This window comes from Artemia sp. Qi Xiang Cuo, chromosome 9, assembly GCF_049724085.1.
Source record: "Artemia sp. Qi Xiang Cuo chromosome 9, ASM4972408v1, whole genome shotgun sequence".
Classification (NCBI taxonomy): Eukaryota; Metazoa; Arthropoda; class Branchiopoda; order Anostraca; family Artemiidae; genus Artemia; species Artemia sp. Qi Xiang Cuo.
Window position 1 is genome coordinate 68,652,049 of NC_142802.1, and position 23,605 is coordinate 68,675,653.

The 23,605-nt window shown below is 37.5% G+C and overlaps 1 protein-coding gene across 2 annotated transcripts in view; it reads right to left on the reverse strand.

Moving 5' to 3' along the window:
• LOC148948971 (uncharacterized) overlaps positions 1-23,605 on the reverse strand; it is a 364,117-nt gene that overhangs the window by 290,371 nt on the left and 50,141 nt on the right. For both annotated transcript variants that reach the window (XM_089094847.1, XM_089094846.1), the window contains exon 4: positions 16,028-16,189. In XM_089094847.1, the coding sequence (XP_088950973.1) occupies positions 16,028-16,189 (162 nt within the window). The remainder of the gene's footprint in view (positions 1-16,027; positions 16,190-23,605) is intronic.

Below are 23,605 nucleotides of genomic sequence, written 5' to 3' on the forward strand. Positions count from 1 at the left end.
GTCTGTGAATAGAATTCAAAGGAGTGAGAAGAAGAACAGTTTTGACTTTACTCATTTGGATATATATTTCTGTTGATGGCGAGTGGAATGTTTACCCTCCTAGAAGTTGATAGTGGAGTTGAAGGTAATAATACAAGAGCCCCAAACATTGCAGTGGAAATCACGAAAGGATCAGGGCTTTGTCTGGAATGGGATTTAGTATATGCAAGATATGTGATATCCTTGAGCAAATTTAAAATGGAGGATCAATTATGTTTCGCCGCAAAAGTTGATATAACCGATTTGAAAGAACTTTAAAGTGCTTTAAATGTGTTGGTGAGGTATATCGAAGACAATAAACTGTATCGCTAATTGTACGTGCTTACTATTGTTGTTGTGTTTGTAATTATTCATTAGAATTGTTTTGAAATCATAAATGTTCCCTTTCTTCTCTGGTCAGGTTAGGCTAGGGGCTAATGAATCAGGGTCAGTCTAAAGTCAGCAGTCAGAGTGAAAGGATTGAAAAATTAATATATTTGAGAAAGAGAGAATTAGATCAAATCTAGTGTTTATGGAAAAACATTTGATTTTGGATGACGATTTTCTCGAGTTATCTCTTAAACGCAGGATATTATCTCGTCAGGGAACACTTGACAATATAATGAAGAGTAATTCTTCACCATTGGACTATTGAATGAAACTTTTGAAATGTGACTCAAGTGCTTATAGTCTATTTATTGATATATTATTTGGAAGAAAGCAGAAACATATCGTGGATACACTTTTGAAAACATTGCCAATGGATTCAATGTAGATGGCTTCCCCCCCCTAAATTCGAAAGAGGTATCGTCGTGGATTTAAATTATTCTGGGAAGAGGAATCTGGTCTACGATTCAACTGTTGGGCCAACAAGACAATTTGGTTTTTACGTCATCGTTCTGACGACACTGCCTATTATGACTATAAACCAAGTGATTTTTATTTGGCAGTTACCGATTGTGATTCACCATTTGAAAACACTGTTTGTGATATTGCTTCAAATAGACAGATTGAAACTCGTGAATTTCTAATATGAATGCAAATAGTATCATTGACTATACAAAGAGATATGACAAGAGTGAAGTTTCATTGTACTGTAGAAAATTTGACCCTGACTTTGCAGTCAATCAAGATCAATATACAGTGAATCCAAATGATTTACCAGCATTAGTGGTTCACGACAGTTGCCTAAACATCGTAGAAGAAGAAGAAGAAATCTAAAGTGAAGATTTAAAGACATTGTTGTATATATATATATATATACATATTATTAATATACAAATTCACAAATATTTTTTAAGCACTTTACTCTTAGGGCACTGAAATCAATACAGTATAGCTCTGAGAGGATATTTTCCACTAGAAAGTCGTTCAGACGGGGATTGTCAACATAAATGTGGAGAAACTGCTTGTAAGTATAGCCGCGACATCGGAACACAAAATATAGTAGTGCATGGAAGCCACAGCTTTTAGTCGTTAGATCCTGCACCCTTTTTCGATTTGGAATAATAGTTTTCCCACTGCTCTCAATATAGTTGCTGATGTGGGGTGTGTAGAATGTATAGGGTAGACCAAGAGGATCAAAAAATTTAATTGTCTTCATTATTTGAAAGATGCACAGCCAATGACCCGTCAGCACAGTCGACGGACTGCTATTAACAATAATTAAGGTATTGTTGACATTTTGAATTTTTCCAAGAAATTCCGAGGGCAGACAATAGGATTTGTACTGGGACATGTAGGGGTCCATATTAGATACATTGATTATTTGACTGGTGTTCATGGCGCCAAGTCTAGTAGAACACTGCCTTCGGGAGTGATTTCCCAATAGGTTTCATATTGATTTAGTGAGATTAGCTCAATACTCTCAGCCAAAGGGTTGGCAAATGTACACTCTAAACGGACACTCCCCGTAGATAGTATACTGATATCCTGTGTGCCAGACATATCCAGAACAATGATACCATGTGTTTTAGCAAACATATCTTCGGTTATACCATTTTCAAATAGTTGAGAGTCATGATCTAGGGTTTGCATGGTCAACTCATACAATGTTCTATAGGATTTATCAAAAGATAGATTGTAGAGTGGAATACCGTTTACTTTGCACACAAGAGATGAAAGTCATAACATCTCGAATTTATGTGGACATTCAGTCCACGATCCTATTGCACTGGCGCTTTTTACAAATGCCAAAGCGAGTTTTGACGGAATTTCACCATTGATAAAGGATGAATCGGTGAAGGTGCGTGAGCCCATGGCAATATGACGTTGATTGGTGATTGTATGAGAAACAAGTAGTTTAATATTATTCCCATTGGCTCTCAGTTTTTCCACTGCCAAAGCAACAAAACTCATGACCTGTTGTTTGCGTACATGAAGTATTGCCGAGGTGAGGGAGAGACTTACATCAGATTGGCAGCAAGTTCTTTTCTCAATATGAAATTGGAGGGTACAAGCGTCAATTTTATATCCACTTTAACATTGGGCGGCAGCCATTGGGGTATATTAAATATTTCATGATATATTTTTCCAAATAGATGTAATTCACTAGTTGTAGCATTTTTAAGTGCAACTGTACTATCAGTGTTAGTAATATATTCATATCCATTGGAAGAGCCTCTCAATTCCTTGTATGACTTGGGTGTCATCAACATGAATTGCATATAGCTAGTATAATTTGAGAGATTGTTGCTTGTGCTCACCAGTGTGCCATTGATGTAGACACTAATTTGACGAAATAAATTATGTAATATACAATTTTCATAGGATATTCCATCGGCCCGAATTGGCATTGTATTATCGGATTTCCGGACTTTCATTTGTAAATCTATAAATGTTGAAGACATGTCCACAAAGTAGTCTTCATTGGAATAAATTTGATGTGGATATTATCGGAGAGGGGTTGTTGAGGATAAAATTGTTCATAGTATCCGTGCTTGACACTCACATCAACATTTTCAGCATTGAATAGATTCAATGAGGCGGTGATTGAAGGTTGAAAATCCTTATGCGGTAGGTAGGAAATCTTAGGAGAAGAAATCCAGTTTCGATCTAACAATTTTCTTCCTGGGGCTTCTTCTTCTGTTTACAGCACGTGTCGGCTTTTTCCTTCTTTTCTTTGACAAGAGGGATGATGTCTTTCGTTTCCGACCTGAGTGGAGACTGATGAGTCATGCATTGTTTCTCGACCTTTTTAAGCCTTTACCATTTTGTTTTAATTTTCGCCAAGGGTTCACACACTAGACCTAAGATTTTACGAAGCACTTTTTTTGAAAATCCTTGCCAGAGCCCCAATCATATAGTGTAGAGGATTCAAAATCTGTCGCAGCCGGTACAAGATATTTTCTAGTCAGTGGTAGTGAAGAGCGAAACAGGTTAGCAAACCAAATGCCAAGACCGTCAACAGACATTGACGAGCGACCCTTGTAATAGTCCATTCCATTGCCCTGTTGTCTTGGGAAAAGAGTATTAACATAGCAGTCAATATCAGGACAAGTGAATACCACTTTTCTATTAGACATCTTGTTGAATGATGGGACGGAAATGGCATGTAATCACAGCCAAACCTTTTGAAATTGCTATGGGATCACCCAATTCAGTTCTTAGTGTTAACTGACAGAGTTCAAAATAGGAAGTGTTTACGGGGATATACTGAAGATGCTTTATATTGTAGTGGTGAATATGTTCTTGATTGGTTTTTCGTTCAAGAACTCGTAGGAGGGGAACATTTGAATTACAAACCCAAGATGCTTCCACAAATGAGGCGTACAGAAATATACAAGTCTCCGTGGAGAAGGCAGATGGATGGTCAGCAAGATTGAAATTAGCGTTTCCGGCCATTCTACCGTTTATTATATTGAGCTTAAAGCCAAGTAGGTGTTTTAGGTTTTCAGTGAGAATAACCTTTTCGTTGGCAATAAGTGAACTAATGTAGATCTTGCCCTCCTCCTTTGAATAGTTGAAATGAAAAGGTCCTTTTGTTCATTTAATTTCTGATCTTTTTTAAATATTGTCAGGAAATCTGGATGCACCTCCATAGAGGAATACCCCCCCCCCCCTAAGGAATTATCCTATAGACAATTTAATCCCAGTGAGAATTACCCCATACAATTACCCTTAACATATCCGCGCGTAAAATTGAGACACAAAAGAGAAAACAAGGCACAAAAACAATTTTTTATAGAAATTATGGCAAATTCCACCAATGTAAAATTTTCCCTGAAAAATTTTCGCCCTGAAAACTTCCCTCCCCATAGAAAATTCCCCCCTGGAAATTCCACTTGCATAAAATTTCCTCCAACCCCCCCCCCCCCCCCACCCAAAAATGTATCCATGCTTCCTAATAACCAATATTATGTGTAAACGACGGACGAATTTTATAACTTAAGAACCTGTCCCAAGGGGCGTGGGGGGGGGCATGTTGTACCCAAAAGCATAGTTATTGAGCCTTTCAACTATGATGAACAAAATGTCTTTCTCAAAATTTTGATCGGACAATTTTGGGGAAAAGGGCGGGGGAGGGGGCCTAGTTGCCCTCGAATCTTTTTGGTCACTTAAAAAGTACAGTCAATTACTGCTAATGCTCACCATTTGTAACTCTGTGAATGTTATTTTTCACAATTAAATATTCACTAGTTTTAAGAGAAGGAACTGAGAGATTATCTCATATTCTATCTGGCACGTATGGACTGTTTAATTTGCGCAAGGATATTTTTAAAATAGCTTTCAATCTTACAAACCCTTGCCAAGATTTTAGCTGGGGGAAACATTGTTGACAATGTCTGAGCTAACGGTTCCCGGCATTTAATTGTGTATTTTCCTGCCTGTTGAAGTTCAGTCTCGGAAATCGGAACATACGCGCGGCAGTTTACAATAATTGTGAGCTAGTGAGAAATTCACCGAACCTGTAGAACGGAATTAGAGAGAGAGAGAGAAACTTGGACTTATGCAGTCTAAACGCATATTTCAACTTTTTGCGGACATTATGTAAACGGCTGGGAGCCACGGCGCAGGTCGGGAAGCCCTACGGGCCCGAGAAGCGCTGCTGGAAGCGCTGCGGACCCGAGAAGCGCCGTGGGAAGCGGTGCGGGCCCGAGAAGTGCCGCGGGAAGCACTGTGGACCCGATTAGCGCCATGAGAAGCGCTGCGGGCCCGAGAAGCGCCACGGGAAGCGCTGCGGTCCCCGAGATGCGCCGCAGGAAGCGCTGCGGGTTCGAGAAGCGCCGCGGGGAGCGCCGCGATGGTCTCTATAAAAAGCAAATTCTGTGGGGGGGTACTAGCTACCACAAACCCAAATGGGCTGAATTCACATTTTAGAGTCAAAAAGTGCACACAAAAAAAAGGCAAATATAATAGTCATTTAAAATCTCCCTTCCCCCCAAACTCAAAAATTTCTGGTGGGACATATTTTCATTGAATTTCGAATATTTTATTTGGAAAACAAAACTGAAAAGCCATATTAAGATCTAAATTTATGAGTTTTCACTGAAAATTCATTTTTTAGCCAAACCTTGATCCTCCTAATAGAAGAATATGAATTATAATCAAGGGAACACAGCTCATCGTATTTTATACATTTTTAGTTGGAAAACACACTGAAAGGTCACATTATTTGAACTTACATCAAACGTTGGAGAGCATACATTTGAAGAACTATCCATTTTTTTATATATTGTTCTATATTTCAGCTTATACTGATTTATAAAACTTCAAAACCCTGAAATATACTGACCTAACGGTTATTTATTTACGAAAATCGTGCTAGGTGACGATTTTAGAACAATAATTACCTTCTATTTATCACTTAACACTCGCGGGAATTATCACATAACACTCACGAGGAAAGGATTCAAAACAAAACTTCTTACATCATATAGTGTAATTGCATCAAACGAGGCATGTTCAATGCAGATTAAAACCAGAAAAGAACAGAAACGCATAAAAATAAGAAAAAAAGGAATTGTAACTAATAATATGCAGAGCGCTAGTGCTGCCTAAGTAAAGAACGATGTGGGCACAATATGTTGTTTTTGGTTTTTTTCTTCATAGCCGGGGCACTTTATATAGAAGGATTCGTCACAGAAACTTTGAAAAGGGTTCATTTGATTGTAAATTAAAGTGGCTAGTGTCCCAATTCACAGGAGGGAGCATGAAAACTATGGTTTTTAACTTTGACATGCAAGACTAGAAAGAAAAGTCTTTAGGAGTGGGGCTGCCCCCCGCCTCAACCCTAGCTCTTGAATTCCCCCCCCCCCGTCCCCAAACTCAAATTTTCCAGAGGATTTTAAAATCCCCCTTCCCCCCCCCAAACTCAAAAATTTCTGGGAACGTATTTTCAACATATTTAAATATTTTCGATGGAAAACCTGCTTGCCGAAACTATAAAAAACTAGAAAGAAAAGTCTATAGGAGTGGGGCTGCCCCCCGCCTCCACCCTCGCTCTTGAAACCCCCCCCCCCCACTTCCTCCAAACTCAAATTTTCCAGAGGATTTTAAAATCCCCCTTCCCCCCAAACTCAAAAATTTCTAGGAACGAATTTTCATCATATTTTAATATTTTTGTTGGAAAACCTGCTTGCCGAAACTATAAAAAAACGGAACTTTAGTAGCTAGTACGTATTTTCATCGTATTTTAAATATTTTCGTTGGAAAACACACTGAAAAGCCAATATTAAGAGCTATATTTGTGAGGTTAGGTTAGGTTAGGTCTACGAATAGCAGGTTAGGCTAGGTTAGGTTACCCTCGCTCTTGAAATCCCCCCACCCCCTCCCCCAAACTCAAATTTTCCAGAGGATTTTAAAATCCTCCACTGAAAAGCCATATTAAGAGCTATATTTGTGAGGTTAGGTTAGGTTAGATTAGGTTAGGTTAGGTTAGGTCTAGGAATAGCAGGTTAGTTTAGTTTAGATTAGGTTAAGTGGCCGGCCACTTAACCTAATCTAACCTAACCTAACCTAATATGCTATTCCTAGACCTAACCTAACCTAACCTAATCTAACCTAACCTAACCTCACAAATAGCAGGTTAGGTTAGGTTAGATTAGGTTAAGTGGCCGACCACTTAACATGATCAAACCAAACCTTCTATTCCTAGACCTAACCTAACCTAACCTCACAAATATAGCTCTTAATATGGCTTTTCAGTGGAGGATTTTAAAATCCTCTGGAAAATTTGAGTTTGGGGGACGGGGGGGGGGGTGATTTCAAGAGCGAGGGTAACCTAACCTAACCTACTATTCCTAGACCTAACCTAACCTAATATAACCTCACAAATATAGCTCTTAATACGGCTTTTCAGTGTGTTTTCCAACGAAAATATTTAAAATACGATGAAAATACGTACTAGCTACTAAAGTTCCGTTTTCTTATAGTTTCGGCAAGCAGGTTTTCCAATGAAAATATTAAAAAACGATGAAAATACGTTCCTAGAAATTTTTGAGTTTGGGGGGAAGGGGGATTTTAAAATCCTCTGAAAAATTTGAGTTTGGAGGAAGGGGGGGGGGGGATTTCAAGAGTGAGGGTTGAGGCGGGTGGCAGCCCCACTCCTATAGACTTTTCTTTCTAGTTCTTTATAGTTTCGGCAAGCAGGTTTTCCATCGAAAATATTTAAATACGTTGAAAATACGTTTCTAGAAATTTTTGAGTTTGGGGGGGGGGAAGGGGGATTTTAAAATCCTCTGGAAAATTTGAGTTTGGGGAAGGGGGTGGAAGATTTCAAGAGCTAGGGTTGAGGTGGGGGGCAGCCCCACTCCTAAAGACTTTTCTTTCTAGTCTTGCATATCAAAGTTAAAAACCATAGTTTTCATGTTTTCTCCTGTGAATTGGTCACTAGCCACTTCAATATCCAATCAAATGAACCCTTTTCAAAGTTTCTGTGATGAATCCTTGTATACAAAGTGCCCCGGCTATGAAGAAAAAACCAAAAACAACATATTGTGCCCACATCGTTCTTTACTCAGGCAGCACTAGCGCTCTGCATATTATTAGTTGCGATTCCTTTTTTTCTTATTTTTATGCGTTTCTGTTCTTTTCTGGTTTTAATCTACATTGAACATGCTTCGTTTGACGCAATTACACTATATGATGTAAGAAGTTTTGTTTTGAATCCTTTCCCCGTGAGTGTTATGTGATAATTCCCGCGAGTGTTAAGTGATAAATAGAAGGTAATTATTGTTCTAAAATCGTCACCTAGCACGATTTTCGTAAATAAATAACCGTTAGGTCAGTATATTTCAGGGTTTTAAAGTTTTAGAAATCAGTATAAGCTGAAATATAGAACAATATACAAAAATAATGGATAGTTCTTCAAATGTATGCTCTCCAACGTTTGATGTAAGTTTAAATAATGTGGTTTTTCAATGTGTTTTCCAACTAGAAATATGTATAATACGATGAACTATGTTCCATCGATTGTAATTCATTTTCTTCAATTAAGGAGGTTAAGGCTTGGCTAAAAAAGGAATTTTCAGTGAAAAACTCACAAATTTAGCTCTTAATATGGCTTTTCAGTGTGTTTACCAAAAAAAATATTCAAAATACGATGAAAATACGTTCCCCCAGAAATTTTTGAGTTTGGGGGGAAGGGAGATTTTAAATGACTATTATATTTGCTTTTTTTTTGGTGTACACTTTTTGACTCTAAAATGTGAATTCAGACCATTTGGGTCTGTGCTAGCTAGTACACCCCCACAGAATTTGCTTTTCATAGAGACCATCGCGGCACTTCCCGCGGCACTTCTCGGACCCGCAGCGCTTCCCGCGGCACTTTTAGGGCCCGCAGCGCATCCCCCGGCACTTTTCAGGAACGCAGCGCTTCCCGCGGCGCTTCTTGGGCCTGCAGCGCTTCCCGTGGAACTTCTCGGGCCCGCAGTACTTCCTGCGGCACTTCTCGGGGCCCGCAGCGCTTCCCGCGGAACTTCTCGGGCCCGCAGCGCTTCCCGCGGCGCTTAACGGGTCCGCAGTGCTTCCAGCAGCGCTTCTCGGACCCGTAGCGCTTCCCGGCCTGCGCCGTGGCTCCCAGCCGTTTACATAATGTCCGCCAAAAGTTGAAAGATGCGTTTAGACTGCATAAGTCCAAGTTTCTCTCTCTCTCTCTCTAATTCCGTTCTACAGGTTCGGTGAACTCCTCACTAGCTCACAATTATTGTAAACTGCCGTGCGTATGTTCCGATTTCCAAGACTGAACTTCAACAGGCAGGAAAATACACAATTAAATGCCGGGAACCGTTAGCTCAGACATTGTCAACAATGTTTCCCCCAGCTAAAATCTTGGCAGCAAGGGTTTGTAAGATTGAAAGCTATTTTAAAAATATCCTTGCGCAAATTAGACAGTCCATTTGTGACAGATAGATAAATGGGAATAATCTCAGTTCCTTCTCTTAAAACTAGTGAATGTTCAATTGTGGAAAAAATAGCATTCACAGAGTTTCAAAGGCGGTGAGCATTAGCAGTAATTGACTGTACTTTTTAAGTGACCAAAAAGATTCGAGGGCAACTAGGCCCCCTCCCCCGCCCTTTTCCCCAAAATTGTCCGATCAAAATTTTGAGAAAGAAATTTTGTTCATCATAGTTGAAAGGCTCAATAACTATGCTTTTGGGTACAACATGCCCCCCCCCACGCCCCTTGGGACAGGTTCTTAAGTTATAAAATTCGTCCGTCGTTTACACATAATATTGGTTATTAGGAAGCATGGATACATTTTTGGGTGAGGGGGGGGGAGGAAATTTTATGCAAGTGGAATTTGCACGGGGGAATTTTCCATGGGGAGGGAAGTTTTCAGGGCGTTAATTTTTCAGGGGAAATTTTACAGTGGTGGAATTTGCCATAATTCCTATAAAAAATTGTTTTTATGCCTTGTTTTCTCTTTTCTGTCTCAATTTTACGCGCGGATATGTTAAGGGTAATTGTACGGGGTAATTTTCACTGCGATTGAATGGTCTAGAGGATAATTCCTTGGGGGGGGTATTCCTCTATGGAGGTGCATCCAGATTTCCTGACAATATTTAAAAAAGATCAGAAATTAAATGAACAAAAGGAGCTTTTCATTTCAACTATTCAAAGGAGGAGGGCAAGATCTACATTAGTTCACCTATTGCCAGTGAAAAGGTTCTTCTCAATGATAATCTAAAGGATGTTCTTGGCTTTAAGCTCAACATATTCAATGGTAAAAGAGCCGGAAACACTAATTTAATTTTTGCTTACTACCCACCTGCATTCTCCACGGACACTTGTATATTTCTCTACGCTTCATTTGTCGAAACATCCCGGTTTGGTAATTCAAATGTTCTTCTCCTACGAGCTCTAGAACGAAAAACCTATCAAGAGTATACTCACCACTACAATATAAAGCATCTTCAGTATATTCCCGTAAAAACTTCCTATTTGGAACTCTGTCAGTTAACACTAAGAACTGAATTGGGTGATCCCATAGCAATTTCAAAAGGTTTGGCTGTGATTACCTGCCATTTTCGTCCCATTGTTCAACAAGATGTCTAATAGAAAAGTGGTATTCACTTGTCCTGATATTGACTGGTATGTTAAAACTCTTGGCCCAAGACAACAGGGCAACGGAATGGACTATTACAGAGGTCGCTCGTCAATGTCTGGTTATAGTATTGGCAGCTGATTTGCTGAGCTGTTTCGCTCTTCACTACCACTGACTAGAAAATATCTTGTACCGGCTGCGACAGATTTTGCATTCTCTACACTATACGATTGGGGCTCTGGCAAGGATTTTAAAAAAAGTGCTTCGGAAAATCTTAGGTCCAGTGCGCGAACCCTTGGCGAGAAATTAAAACAAAATGGTAAAGGCTTAAAAAGGTCAAGAAACAATGCATCACTCATCAGTCTCCACTCAGGTCGGAAACGAAAGACAACATCCCTCTTGTCAAAGAAAAGAAGGAAAAAGACGACACGTGCTGTAAGCAGAAGAAGAAGTCCCAGGAAAAAAATTGTTAGACCGAAACTGGATTTCTTTCCCTAAGATGTCCTACCTACCGCATTAGGATTCTCAATCTTCAATCACTGCCTCATTGAGTCTATTCAATGCTGAAAATGTTGATACGAATGTCAAGCATGGATACTATGAACAATTTTATCCTCAACAACCCCTCTCTGATAATATCCACTTTCAAATTTATTCTAATGAAGACTACTTTATGGACATGTCTTCAACATTTATAGATTTGCAAATGAAAGTCCAGAAATCCGATTATACAATGCCAATTCGGGCCGATGGAATATCCTATGAAAATTGTATACTACACAATTTATTTTGTCAAATTAGTGTCTACATCAATGGCACGCTGGTGAGCACAAGCAACAATCTCTCAAATTATACTAGCTATATGCAATTTATGTTGATGACACCCAAGTCATACAAGGAATTGAGAGGCACCTCCAATGGATATGAATATATTACTAATGCTGATAGTACAGATGCACTTAAAAATGCTACAACTAGTGAATTACATCTAGTTGGAAAAATATATCATGAAATATTTAATATATCCCAATGGCTGCCGCCCAATGTTAAAGTGGATATAAAATTGACGCTTGCACCCTCCAATTTCATATTGAGAAAAGAACTTGCTGCCAATCCTGATGTAAGTCTCTCCCTCACCTCGGCAATACTTCATGTACGCAAACAACAGGTTATGAGTTCTGTTGCTTTGGCAGTCGAAAAACTGAGAGCCAATGGAAATAATATTAAACTACTTGTTCCTCAAACAATCACCAATCAACGTCATATTGCCATGGGCTCACGCACCTTCACCGGTTCATCCTTTATCAATGGTGAAATTCCGTCAAAACTCGCTTTGGCATTTGTAAAAAGCGCCAGTGCAATAGGATCATGGACTGAATGCCCACATAAATTCGAGATGTTTGGACTTTCATCTATTGTGTGCAAAGTAAACAGTATCCCACTCTACAATCTATCTTTTGATAAATCCTATAGAACATTGTATGAGTTGACCATGCAAACCCTAGATCATGACTCTCAACTGTTTGAAAAGGGTATAACCAAAGATATGTTTGCTAAAACACATGGTATCATTGTTCTGGAATTGTCTGGCACACAGGATATGAGTATAGTACGTACGGGGAGTCCGACCCATTGGCTGAGAGTATTGCACTAATCTTACTAAATCAATATGAAACCTATTGGGAAATCACTCCCGAAGGCAGTGTTCTACTAGACTTGGCGCCATGAACACCAGTCAAAGAATCAATGTATTTAATATGGACCCCTACATGTCCCAGTACAAATCCTATTGTCTGCCCTCAGACTTTCTTGGAAAAATTCAAAATGTCAACAATACCTTAATTATTGTTAATAGCAGTCCGTCGACTGTGCTGACGGGTCATTGGCTGTGCATCTTTCAAACAATGAATACGACGATTGAATTTTTTTATCCTCTTGGCCTACCCTGTACATTCTACACACCCCACATCAGCAACTATATTGAGAGCAGTGGGAAAACTATTATTCAAAATCGAAAGAGGGTGCAGGATCTAACGACTAACAGCTGTGGCTTCCATGCACTACTATATTTTGTGTTCCGATGTCGTGGCTATACTTAAAAGCAGTTTCTCCACATTTATGTTGAAAATCCCCGTCTGAACGACTTTCTAGTGGAAAATATCCTCTCAGAGCTATACAGTATTGATTTCAGTGCCCTAAGAGTAAAGTGCTTAAAAAATGTTTGTGAATTCGTATATTAATAAAATGTATATATATATATACAACAATGTCTTTAAATCTTCACTTTAGATTTCTTCTTCTTCTTCTTCGATGTTTAGGCAACTGTCGTGAACCACTAATGCTGATAAATCATTTGGATTCACTGTATATTGATCTTGATTGACTGCAAAGTCAGGTTCACATTTTCTACAGTACAATGTAACTTCACTCTTGTCATATCTCTTTGTATAGTCAATGATACAATTTGCATTCATATTTTGAAATTCACGAGTTTCAATCTGTCTATTTGAAGCAATATCACATAGTATTTTGAATGGTGAATCACATTCAGTAACTCCCAAATAAAAATCACTTGGTTTATAATCATAATATGCAGTTTCGTTACAGCGATGACGTAGAAACCAAATTGTCTTGTTAGCCCAACGGTTGAATCGTAGACCAGATTTCTTATCCAAGAATAATTTAAATCCTCGAGGATACCAATCTCGTAGAAATAAACTAAAATCACGTTTGGAATTCTGTCCAATCAAAGCGGGGTAAGTATTCTCCCACTGATCACATTTATCATAGTGACAGTTGGAGCCCAGATGTTCTCAAGGGTGAAAGTCACAAATCTCTTCAAGACATGAATTACATCCTTTAATTTGCACTGCATATCCTCTATGTAATTTACAAGGATTACATAATTTGCACTCTTCACTATAGTCATCAATAATTGTACAATTCTCACATTGAGTCCAACTGCCAAGAGTTTACATGCACAATGGACATGTATAGAACATTTTTTTTCGTTTTTCGATGTCAACTCTCTCACAGCTAAAACGAAACTGATCGTCCTCGCTCCATAAATTCAGTGAGGGGAATAGGGAGAGGAGTAACTCTGTGACGTTACCTCTTTAGAACTTGGGGGGGGGGGGAGCCATCTACATTGAATCCATTGGTAATGTTTTCAAAAGTATATCCATGATATGATTCTGCTTTGTTCCAATTAATATATCAATAAATTGACTATAAGCACTTGAGTCACATTTTAAAAGTTTCATACAATAGTCCAATGGGGGAGAATCACTCTTCATTATATTGTCAAGTGTTCCCTGACGAGAGAATATCCTGCGTTGAAGAGATAGCTCGAGAAAATCGTCATCCAAAATCAAATATTTTTCCATAAACACTAGATTTGATCTAATTCTCTCTTTCTCAAATTTATTCATTTTTCAATCCTTTCACTCTGACTGCTGACTCTAGACTGACCCTGATTCGTTAGCCCCTAGCCTAACCTAACCAGAAAAGAAAGAGAATATTTTTGATTTCGAAACAATTTTATTGAATAATTACAACAACAACAATAATACTAAGCATGTACAATTAGCGATAGAGTATATTGTCTTCGATTTGTTTCACCAATGCACTTAAAGTACATTGAAGTCTATTCACATGTGCTATATCAACTTTAGCGGCGAAACATAATTGATCCTCCATTTTAAATTTGCTCAAGGATATCACATATCTTGCATATACTACATCCCATTCCAGACAAAGCCGTGATCCTTTCGTGAGTTCCACCGCAACGTTTGGTGCTCTTGTATTATTACCTTCAACTCCACTATCAACTTCTAGGAGTGTAAACATTCCACTCGCCATCAACACAAATATATATCCAAATGAGTAAAGTCAAAACTGTTCTTCTTCTCACTCCTTTGAATTCTATTCACAGACTAATAAAACTGGCAAAAAACCCTTTCCTTATATTCTCTGCAATCCTCCGCCGCTAATATGTAAGCGAGGATCTGCTTGGCTGAGAAGGATCATAACATTCGTCCCGAGCGTGCACTTGGCCAAAACAACAACAACGACAAGATCTTGAAAGAAGAGGTCATTGACACCGGTCCCCCCGTTAGACTCAATAATCCAGAAAACATACATCAAAGTGAGAAAGTTCCTGTTTTTCAAATTCTCACTGACAAAAACCATAAAACAGACATAAATTACTGTTGACATTCGAGAAAAACATCAAATAAATTAACCAACACACATAACCGTCCAAGAAACAACCATAAATGTGAGAAAATCCAGAAAAAATCCATCAAAGTGAGAAAGTTCCTGTTTTTCAAATTCTCACTGACAAAAACCATAAAACAGACATAAATTACAGTTGACATTCGAGAAAAACATCAAATAAATTGACCAACACACATAACCGTCCAAGAAACAACCATAAATGTGAGAAAATTCCTGTTTTTTCAAGTGAGAAAAATTCTGTTTTTTTATTCTCAGTGAGAAAACCATACACCACGTGGTCATGTCAGCGTTACACTATATTGTAGATGGCAGCAGGGGTGCCCGTCAAGAGTATAAGATAGGTATCTACTGGCGCATCCGTCACAAACTACTGAAGGTGAAATTGAGCCACCTTAATATGGCCAAACGCACTTTTTAGACCCCAATGACGCTGTTGATTTCAATGAATCAATGAAGACAATTGTTTTATCTCTATTCAATAACTATTCTCAAGCGCTATACAAAAACCTTGAAAAACAGCACTTTTTAGCAGAAACAAACTTATAATTTAATGTGCTTTACTCACCTCGAATGGTGTTCTCTCACCAAAAAATCCGCTACACTCCACTGTTTTTACAAGTCATGTGAAATTCATAATTTTATTTTGATATGATTTTTCTTTAATTCATGCTAATAAGGACCCTAACATATTTAAGAACACCCCCTGTCAAAAAGGCAGATATTGTTCTTTTAACCCTTTTTTAAACTAATAAATCTGCTGAAGATTTTTTTATTTCTAGATTTTTATAACTAAATCTTACACATTTCAAGAATCGCGACTTCTTTTCAAAAGATTAGAGTTTTTATGTAAATTTTGAAAACAAATTACTTTTTGAGTCAAGAAAATTAGAAAACTTCAAATTTACTCTCTTCGAATTTTCATGTTTTATTTTTAAACCTTTCGCACTTTTTTTTTATCTCAGAGTTTATTACAATTTTCGAAAACAAAACACTTGCCATTTCAAGAATAATAGCAAAAAAAAATTCCTTCTGACAAGCTTAAAATTCCAGATTTTTAGAACTATATCCTCCGCGTTTCGTGAATCACAGTTTTTTTCATAGTTCCATATTTGTTTTTACAGATATATGTTGAAGACAAAATACCTTCTAATTCAAGAATATTAACAAATTTCATGTTTTTCCTCTTTCTCATAGCCTTAAAGTTTCAGTTTTCATAACCTAAACCTTGAATATTTCAAAAATCTCAGCTTTTTTCGAAATTCCACAACTTAAAAAACACAAACCTTGACATACAGTACGTGAAACAAAACATCAAGTTTTTCTTTGGCATCGATTGCTTTGAAATTCAAGAGAAATAGCCATCGAATGAAATATGAAACTGTCGCTTTGGTAAGCCTGTCACAGATAAGCTTATTCAGTTGAACTACAGTAGCAATCTCCAGGTTCTGTAAATAAAGCAAGTTAATGACAAAAGTAATTGAATGCCATACATATAACGTTCTTGTATTTGTCTCTTTGTTATAAGCGGGTCAACCCAGACCTGGCTGTTTCCGAGATTACTTTGAAAAACTTTTTCCACAAAACAAGTTTTTAAAAGAAAAGTAAAGAGCTCCATTAAGCCAAAAATGAGCAGAAATAAAGTCAAATAATCTTCCAAGCGTAAAACCACCACAAATCACTATCAATAAGTAAATGAAACTCAAAACGAACAGAAATTACAACAAACAGCCGAGTCAAACTCAAAACGAGCACTCGGCTGTTTATTGTAATTTTGTTCATTTTGAGTTTCATTTACTTATTGATAGTGATTTGTGGTAGTTTTACGCTTGAAAGATTAATTGACCGTACTTCTGTTCATTTTTGGCTTAATGGAGTTCTTAACTTTTCTTTGAAAAACTTGTTTTTTGGAATTTTTTTTTTTAAATTAGTTTCTGCTCGCTTTTTATTGACTTAGTCTTTTTCATATTTTAATTTTTTACATATTTTCGTTTTTTTTCTATAAGAATCCATAGTTTGGGATGCTAATTGTATGTATTTTTTAATTCAATTTTATAGTTCCTGGAGTTGACCTGAAAAATAAAACTTCACATGGTTCCCAAAAAGATTGTAGCTATGCTCTTTGACAACCTGGAAACATGTACACTTTTTTTATTTATTTAAATTGTAAGAGTAGAAGTAGTAGTAGTTGCAGGCCCAAAAGTTTCAACTTAATACCCCCAGTCGTTCTCGATATATTGCTGAGGTGTTTTATTGGCAACCATAAACACAATGCTTTTTCATTAGGTTAAAGTAATATTTATTTTTAAAGCATACTGATCCAATTGTATAGTTGTAGGGAGTGGACATGCCCAATATCCCTAAAGACATAGTTGCGAGACCGTTCCACTATGCTGAACAAAATGGCTGTATCAAAATTTTGGATAAACTCTTTTGGAAAATGAATGGGATTAAGAGAAGAACTGCTTTCCCTCCAATCTCTTTTTGCTCTCAGAAAAGGCACCAGAACTTTTAATTTTGAATCGAATTAGCTCCTTCTAAAATATCAACGATATTTCAAGCAATTATAGAGTGGCGGTGCCTATGATATTACTTATATGCGCTTTTGAAAACCTGCATACATGCAATTTTCTCGTTTAATTAAAACTCCTCCTAAGCGTTCCTGAAAATTTCACCTTATTACCCTTAGCGTTATTAGTTATAGTAATTCTAGTGGTAGCATTAAAAGTATATACATAGTGCCCTCTGGCTAGTTCAAAATCCCCCGCAGCTTACCCTTAAAGGTCTAACTTAATAACTTAAGTTGTTCTTCAAATATTTCTTTTTTACCTTTTTGAAAGTCACACGTGCTCATAGTTGATTTTGATTTAGCTCCATATCCACCTAAATATTCCTTAAAAGTTTCACCTGAATACCCTTAGCTTGCGCAGTAGCAATAGTTGTAGCAGTATGCACTTAGCACCTTTGGTTTCTTTAACATCCCCTTCAACACAGGCTGACAGCTTCAGCTTAATACCATCAGCCGTTCCTGAAGTATTTCCGATGCGTCCTTTTGACAACCTGTGTGGACATAGTGTGTTTCGAATTAGTACCATATAGTTTTTATTATTCCAAATTTTTCGGCTTAATACCGTTAGTTTTAATAGCAGTAGTAGTAGTAATAGTAGTAGTAGTAGTAGAATTAATAGTAGTAGTCTAAGCTTTATTGGCAGTAGTAGTAATAGAAGTACTAGTAACAGTAACAGTAGTAGTAGTATGAGTAGATGCAGTAGCATTAGGATGCAAATTTTTGTCTTTTAGTCAGTTCAATATCCCTCACAACAAGCCCTGTTAGTTTGAACTTTACACACCAATCTGTTTCTAAGATATTCCTCTTAAATCCTTTTGACAACCTACATAAAGATGGTGTGTTGTGATTCAAATCACCTCCCCCTCAAATTTCACGATGATTTCACCTTCATACCCTTAGACATACTTGTAATAGTAGTCACAGAAGTAGTATTGATATTACTAGTAATAGTATTGAATAGCTATGCTACTATTAGCAGCAGTAGTAATAACATACTGCCTTCTGGCCAGCAGAACATCCCTCTTATCAAGTCACGGAAGTTTCAACTTAATGCAATTAGCTATTGCAATGACACAGCTGATATGCCCTTTTGATAGACCGTATGTTCATATACTTCTTAAAATTTTCATCTCAATGCTCTTAGACTTACAAGTAGCTGCAATGGAAGTAGTAATAGCAGTAGTATCAAATGTAGCAGAAACAGTAGAATTAGCAGTAATGTCTACAGATTCCCGTTTGGTGAGACGACCCCTTTTAGTATTCTCTGAAAGTTCCAACTTAATGGCCAAATCAATTCTTGAGATACGCTTTTTTGACAATGAGCATGCACATAGCGTCTTTTGATTTAGTTCAAATTTCCCATCAATACTGTAAATAGGGTAGTGTGGTAATAGTAGTGGTGGTAGTTGTAGTAGTAGTGATAGCATGCAAATATTGTCTTTTGGATCATCTCCCTCATTATTTCCTGAATTTTCCAAATTAATATACTCAGTTATTCCTGTGTTAGACCCTTTTGACAATCCGTATACACATAACATGTTTTAGTTTAGTTCAACATTTCCCCCGACATTTTCTGATAGGCTCACCAGAATGCCCTTTGTCTTTATGCAAAGTAAAGTTAAAGCATGCATACCTTTCTCAATAACAAATACTATGTGCAAACAATGAACGAATTGCCTAAATTACAGCCCTTGTCCTGACGATTGTGAGGAGGTTGACAGTCCCAAGGACATAGTAACTGGACCTTTAAACAATGCTGAACAAAAAAGTTCTCTTAAAATTTTGATCAGATGTGTTTTGGGGAATGATGGGCTTAGGGGGGCTGATTACCCTCCCTCCACTTTTGACTCTTAAAAAGGGCGCTAAAGCTTCCGAATTACAATCAAATGAGCTCCATTCAAACCATAGTTTATACGATACTCGTTACATAAAAACTTTATATGCCTCGGGGCATAACTTACAACCCATGCCCATGGGCTCTGGGGGATTGTGTCCACTCTAAAGACATTGCTATATGATTTTTGGACTATCTTTAATAAAATGGCTATCTCACAATTTCAATTGATTGCGCTTTGGGAAAAGAGGATGTCAGGGGGAGGAACTAGTTGCTCTCCATCATATTTGACTCATAAAGGGGAACTAGAACTATACATTTCCAATCAAATGAGCCTCTTCTAAAGTTCACACGACTACCCATTCCATAAAAACCTTATATGCCCCTCGGGCATAACTTAAAACCCTTACCCCCAGACTCTGGGGGCTATTTCAACCCCAAAGGCCTTGTTTATTTGATCTTTGGACAATTTTTGAACAAATAGCTATCTCTAAATTTTTATCGGATGCATTTGGGAAAAATACGACAGGGGGGGGGGGGCTGGCTCCAGATCAATTTGACTCTTAAAAAGTGTACTAGAACATCAGATCTCCAATCCAATGAGCCGGATTCCAACGAGCTCCATATTTTTTCGGGAAAATTAGTATCTTGGGATATTCTCGCATAAAAAAACGATTTAAATAGGTCAGAAGTCTGAGAAAAATAGTTTAAGATCCTTATTTTTGGTTTTCACATATGACGTCATGTACTAAAAATTAAATGACGTTATGCACGTAAAAATATTACAATAGCTTCATATAAGTCATGGCGTCAAAAATTACAATGACGTTATGCACGTGCAAAAAATACATTGACGTCATATACTTCAAGACATCTTATGATGTCATTCCTCTTATATAAGCTACCTAAGTTTCCAAATGTAATCAGTTATTTATCCAACATAATCAGTCATCTATACAACACAATATCTGAAGAAAGACCCAAAAAACGAAAATTTGCAGTTGCAGTTACTATAAATGTTGATTCTGTGGAACCAACGCCTAAACTATCAAACGTGATAAGGTGTGAAAATCGACAACCTGGACCATCAGTTGCGACAACACTAAAACGGGCAGGTAGAGAAAAAGAGATTGCTAAAGTATCTGAAGTAATCAAAATCCAAAAACGTGTCGAAAATGAAAATGAACAGCCAAGGCGTGCGGGTAGAAGATAAACGAAAACGAGAATTGAAAATGAACAGCAAAGACACGCGCGCTTAGAAGATAAACGAAAACAACAATTAGAGCGTATGAAAAATCAAAATGAACAGCAAAGACACACGCGATTAGAAAATAAACGAAAACGAGAATTAGAGCGTGTGGAAAATGAAAATGAAGAGCAAAGACACGGGTGGTTAGAAGATATGCGAAAACAACAATTAGAGCGTATCAAAAATGAAAAAGAAGAGCAAAGATATACGCGGTTAGAAGAACAGCGGCGTTACAATCTTCGTCACCAACAACGTGTGGCACAAAACCAAGTAGACACGTACAAAGATGCCATAAACTCAATAAACGTAACACATAAATCTTTGGTAACTTTCAACGTGGCTTGTATTCACTTTGGAGCCCTCCATTTTTCAGAGGAAAGAGTAGCAAACAAAGTTAATTCGTTTGGAGGTTGCTGCTTGCATGGTCAAATTACAATGTTACCATCTCCATTTCCAAATGAATTGGTTTGCCTTTTTTTAAGACGTCAATTGCCCTCTGAAGAGTTTCATTAACGTGTTCGAAACTTGGACTCGTGTTTTTCTCTAGCCTCATTCAACGTAAGCAATGATCGGACCATATATAGTCGGAATGTATTTGGCTTTAAAGTAGCTGGACAAATTTACCACAATATAGATTTAGCGGCGCATCGGTCACAAACTACTGAAGGTGAAATTGAGCCACCTTAATATGGCCAAATGTACTCTTTAGACCCTAATGAAGCTGTTTAGGAACGCCTCGCACATCCTTTAAATTATGGGATATCTCATAATCTATTGAATCTCTTGGGAGAAATATTGAGACATTCAAACGACTATGATACGGGCTACGAAAAAATGCGAGAAGTGGAGGATGATGCAAATCAACTTGCCGCTTCATTGAGAAAACAACCTCCAAGCATGCAGCTCATTCTTACTTTGCCAGGTGGTTTTGATTATAGGCGGTTTAACCCTCCCGCATGTAATGAAGTATACGCTGTGCTTACACTTAATGCTGACCATAGTTTTCCAAATTAAATGGTTGTAAGACACTGTGGCAAAAATCTTGTCATTTTAAAAATACAGACTATCGTGTGGAACCCTTTACCTACCTAATGTTTTATCCAGCTGGAACTTCAGGATGGTCAAGGGGTATGCTACTTCAAACACCTTATGTAAGTCGTCCACATATAACACCGCTTGAATTAGCAAGGAATCGTATCGCTTTTCGACCTGAACATTCAAAACGCCTTTCTGTATAAGCTGTAAAGCCCGATCTGTGAAGGATTGATTTTAATGCTTTGCATTTTGGTGGAAGATTTTTCCAACATTACCTCGTCGATACCGTTATTTGTGTTGAGCGTGATCGTATTAATTGAATAAAATTTAACCAGGAAACTATTATGGGTGAAGACTACGTAGGTGTTACATGACTTCTTAAAGACATAGCCTCGAAAAAGGATGCATTCATTGGTGAAAAAAGTTATACTACCGTCATCATTCGTCGGGTCAACATGCTACTTTACTGAACATTTTGAAGACGCCTTGGCTATTGTTCGTCGCCTTGGACCCCCAGGTTTCTCTATAACTGTGACTTGCAATCCTGATTGGCCTGAATTTAAAGAAGCAGCAATCATTAAACTTGACTTACTTGACTTAAGGCTATCCGTTAGTGTCAGCAATCGGGAGTTTGAGACGAAGTCGTACCACTTGATCCCTTCGATTCGTCTTAGGACAGTATTAAACTTGATGATAAGTATTATAAAACAGTCCCCTCAAGATCATCACGATCTCATACCGAATTGCTAAACTGAAATTTGACAATATAATCAATGATACTAAGGATCAGATGTTTGGAAAGGTTGCAGCATATGTTTATACAATTGAATTTCAAAAATGGGGACTACCACATAAGCATTTGCTATTGACCATGAGTCCTCAGGATTGAATCCATAATGCAGTTGAAATTGATAATCTTATTTCAGCTGAAATTCCAAATTCCAATGATCCAATATTAAGAGAATTAGTCTTAAAGTGGATGATCATAATCCGTGTGGGAATTTAAATCCAAATGCGAGTTGTACTATTAATAAAAAATGGAAAATTCCTGTGCCGCTTCAGTTTTCTAAAGCAGTACAATTCAGTCACATCTCTAGCGGATGTTGAAAAACCAAAGTATCGACGTCGTTATGATCCCAAATTAGACTAAAGGAATAGAGAAGAATTTTCACGTGACCGTGCTACTTATCGAAAACATTCTAATAATCGCCGAATTACTCATGATAATCGTCATGTCGCCACATATAATCCTCATATGATTAAAAAGTACTGATGTCACATAAATGTCGAATATGTAGGAAATACAGGTCCGGTAAAGTATCTATGTAAATACATCTACAAGGGACATGATTGTGCTTCAATAAAGATTGTCGAAAATAAACGGTGCATGGTATACAATGAAGCAAAAACCTATGTAAAAGGACGATGCTTTACACCAACTGAAGTATGCTGGCTACTATTTATTCACGATTTCCAGAAAAAGAGCCATGTCCTTCAACGTTTAAGTGTTCATTTGCCAGGACGTTGTCTAATGCAAAATATCAGCCAAGCCTAAGAAGATTTGGTATATAGACAACAAGGCTCAATGTTGAAAGCGTATTTTTGACACAACATAGCGTTAAAACAAATGAAAAAAAAAGAATTTCTCTATTATTCGGAAATGCATGAACACTATAGAAGGAATGGCAATACCAGTACACGGGAACAAAGAATCTGTCGATACGTGTCATTGGATGAATTCACAACGTAAATTTTGAAAGTTTATCCCAAGTGTTTCTACTTACGAGTACTTTTGTATCACGTGAAGAATGCAACGAGTTTTGAAGATCTTAAAACAGTTGGTAACGTTGTGCCCTAGAAGAATCAGCACTGTCCAAAATGCCTTCTGTATTGCGAATATTCTTCACACAGATTCTTTTGTTTTTGGCAATCCTGCAGATCCAAAAGCTTTTTGAATAAGATTCAAAATAAGTTGGCAGAGGATTTCATTTTGCATGCAAGACGAAATAATTTATCTAAAGATCTTGCAGTAAAGCGTACTTATCGTATTATTGCATCGAAGTTAAATACGATGGCAATATAAGGTTGAAATTTTAGTTTTTGGGTGGAACGATACGGCATGGACAGCATGGAAACCTATGAAAATGACCAAAGCTTGGAATTTCCAAATTCTAGCG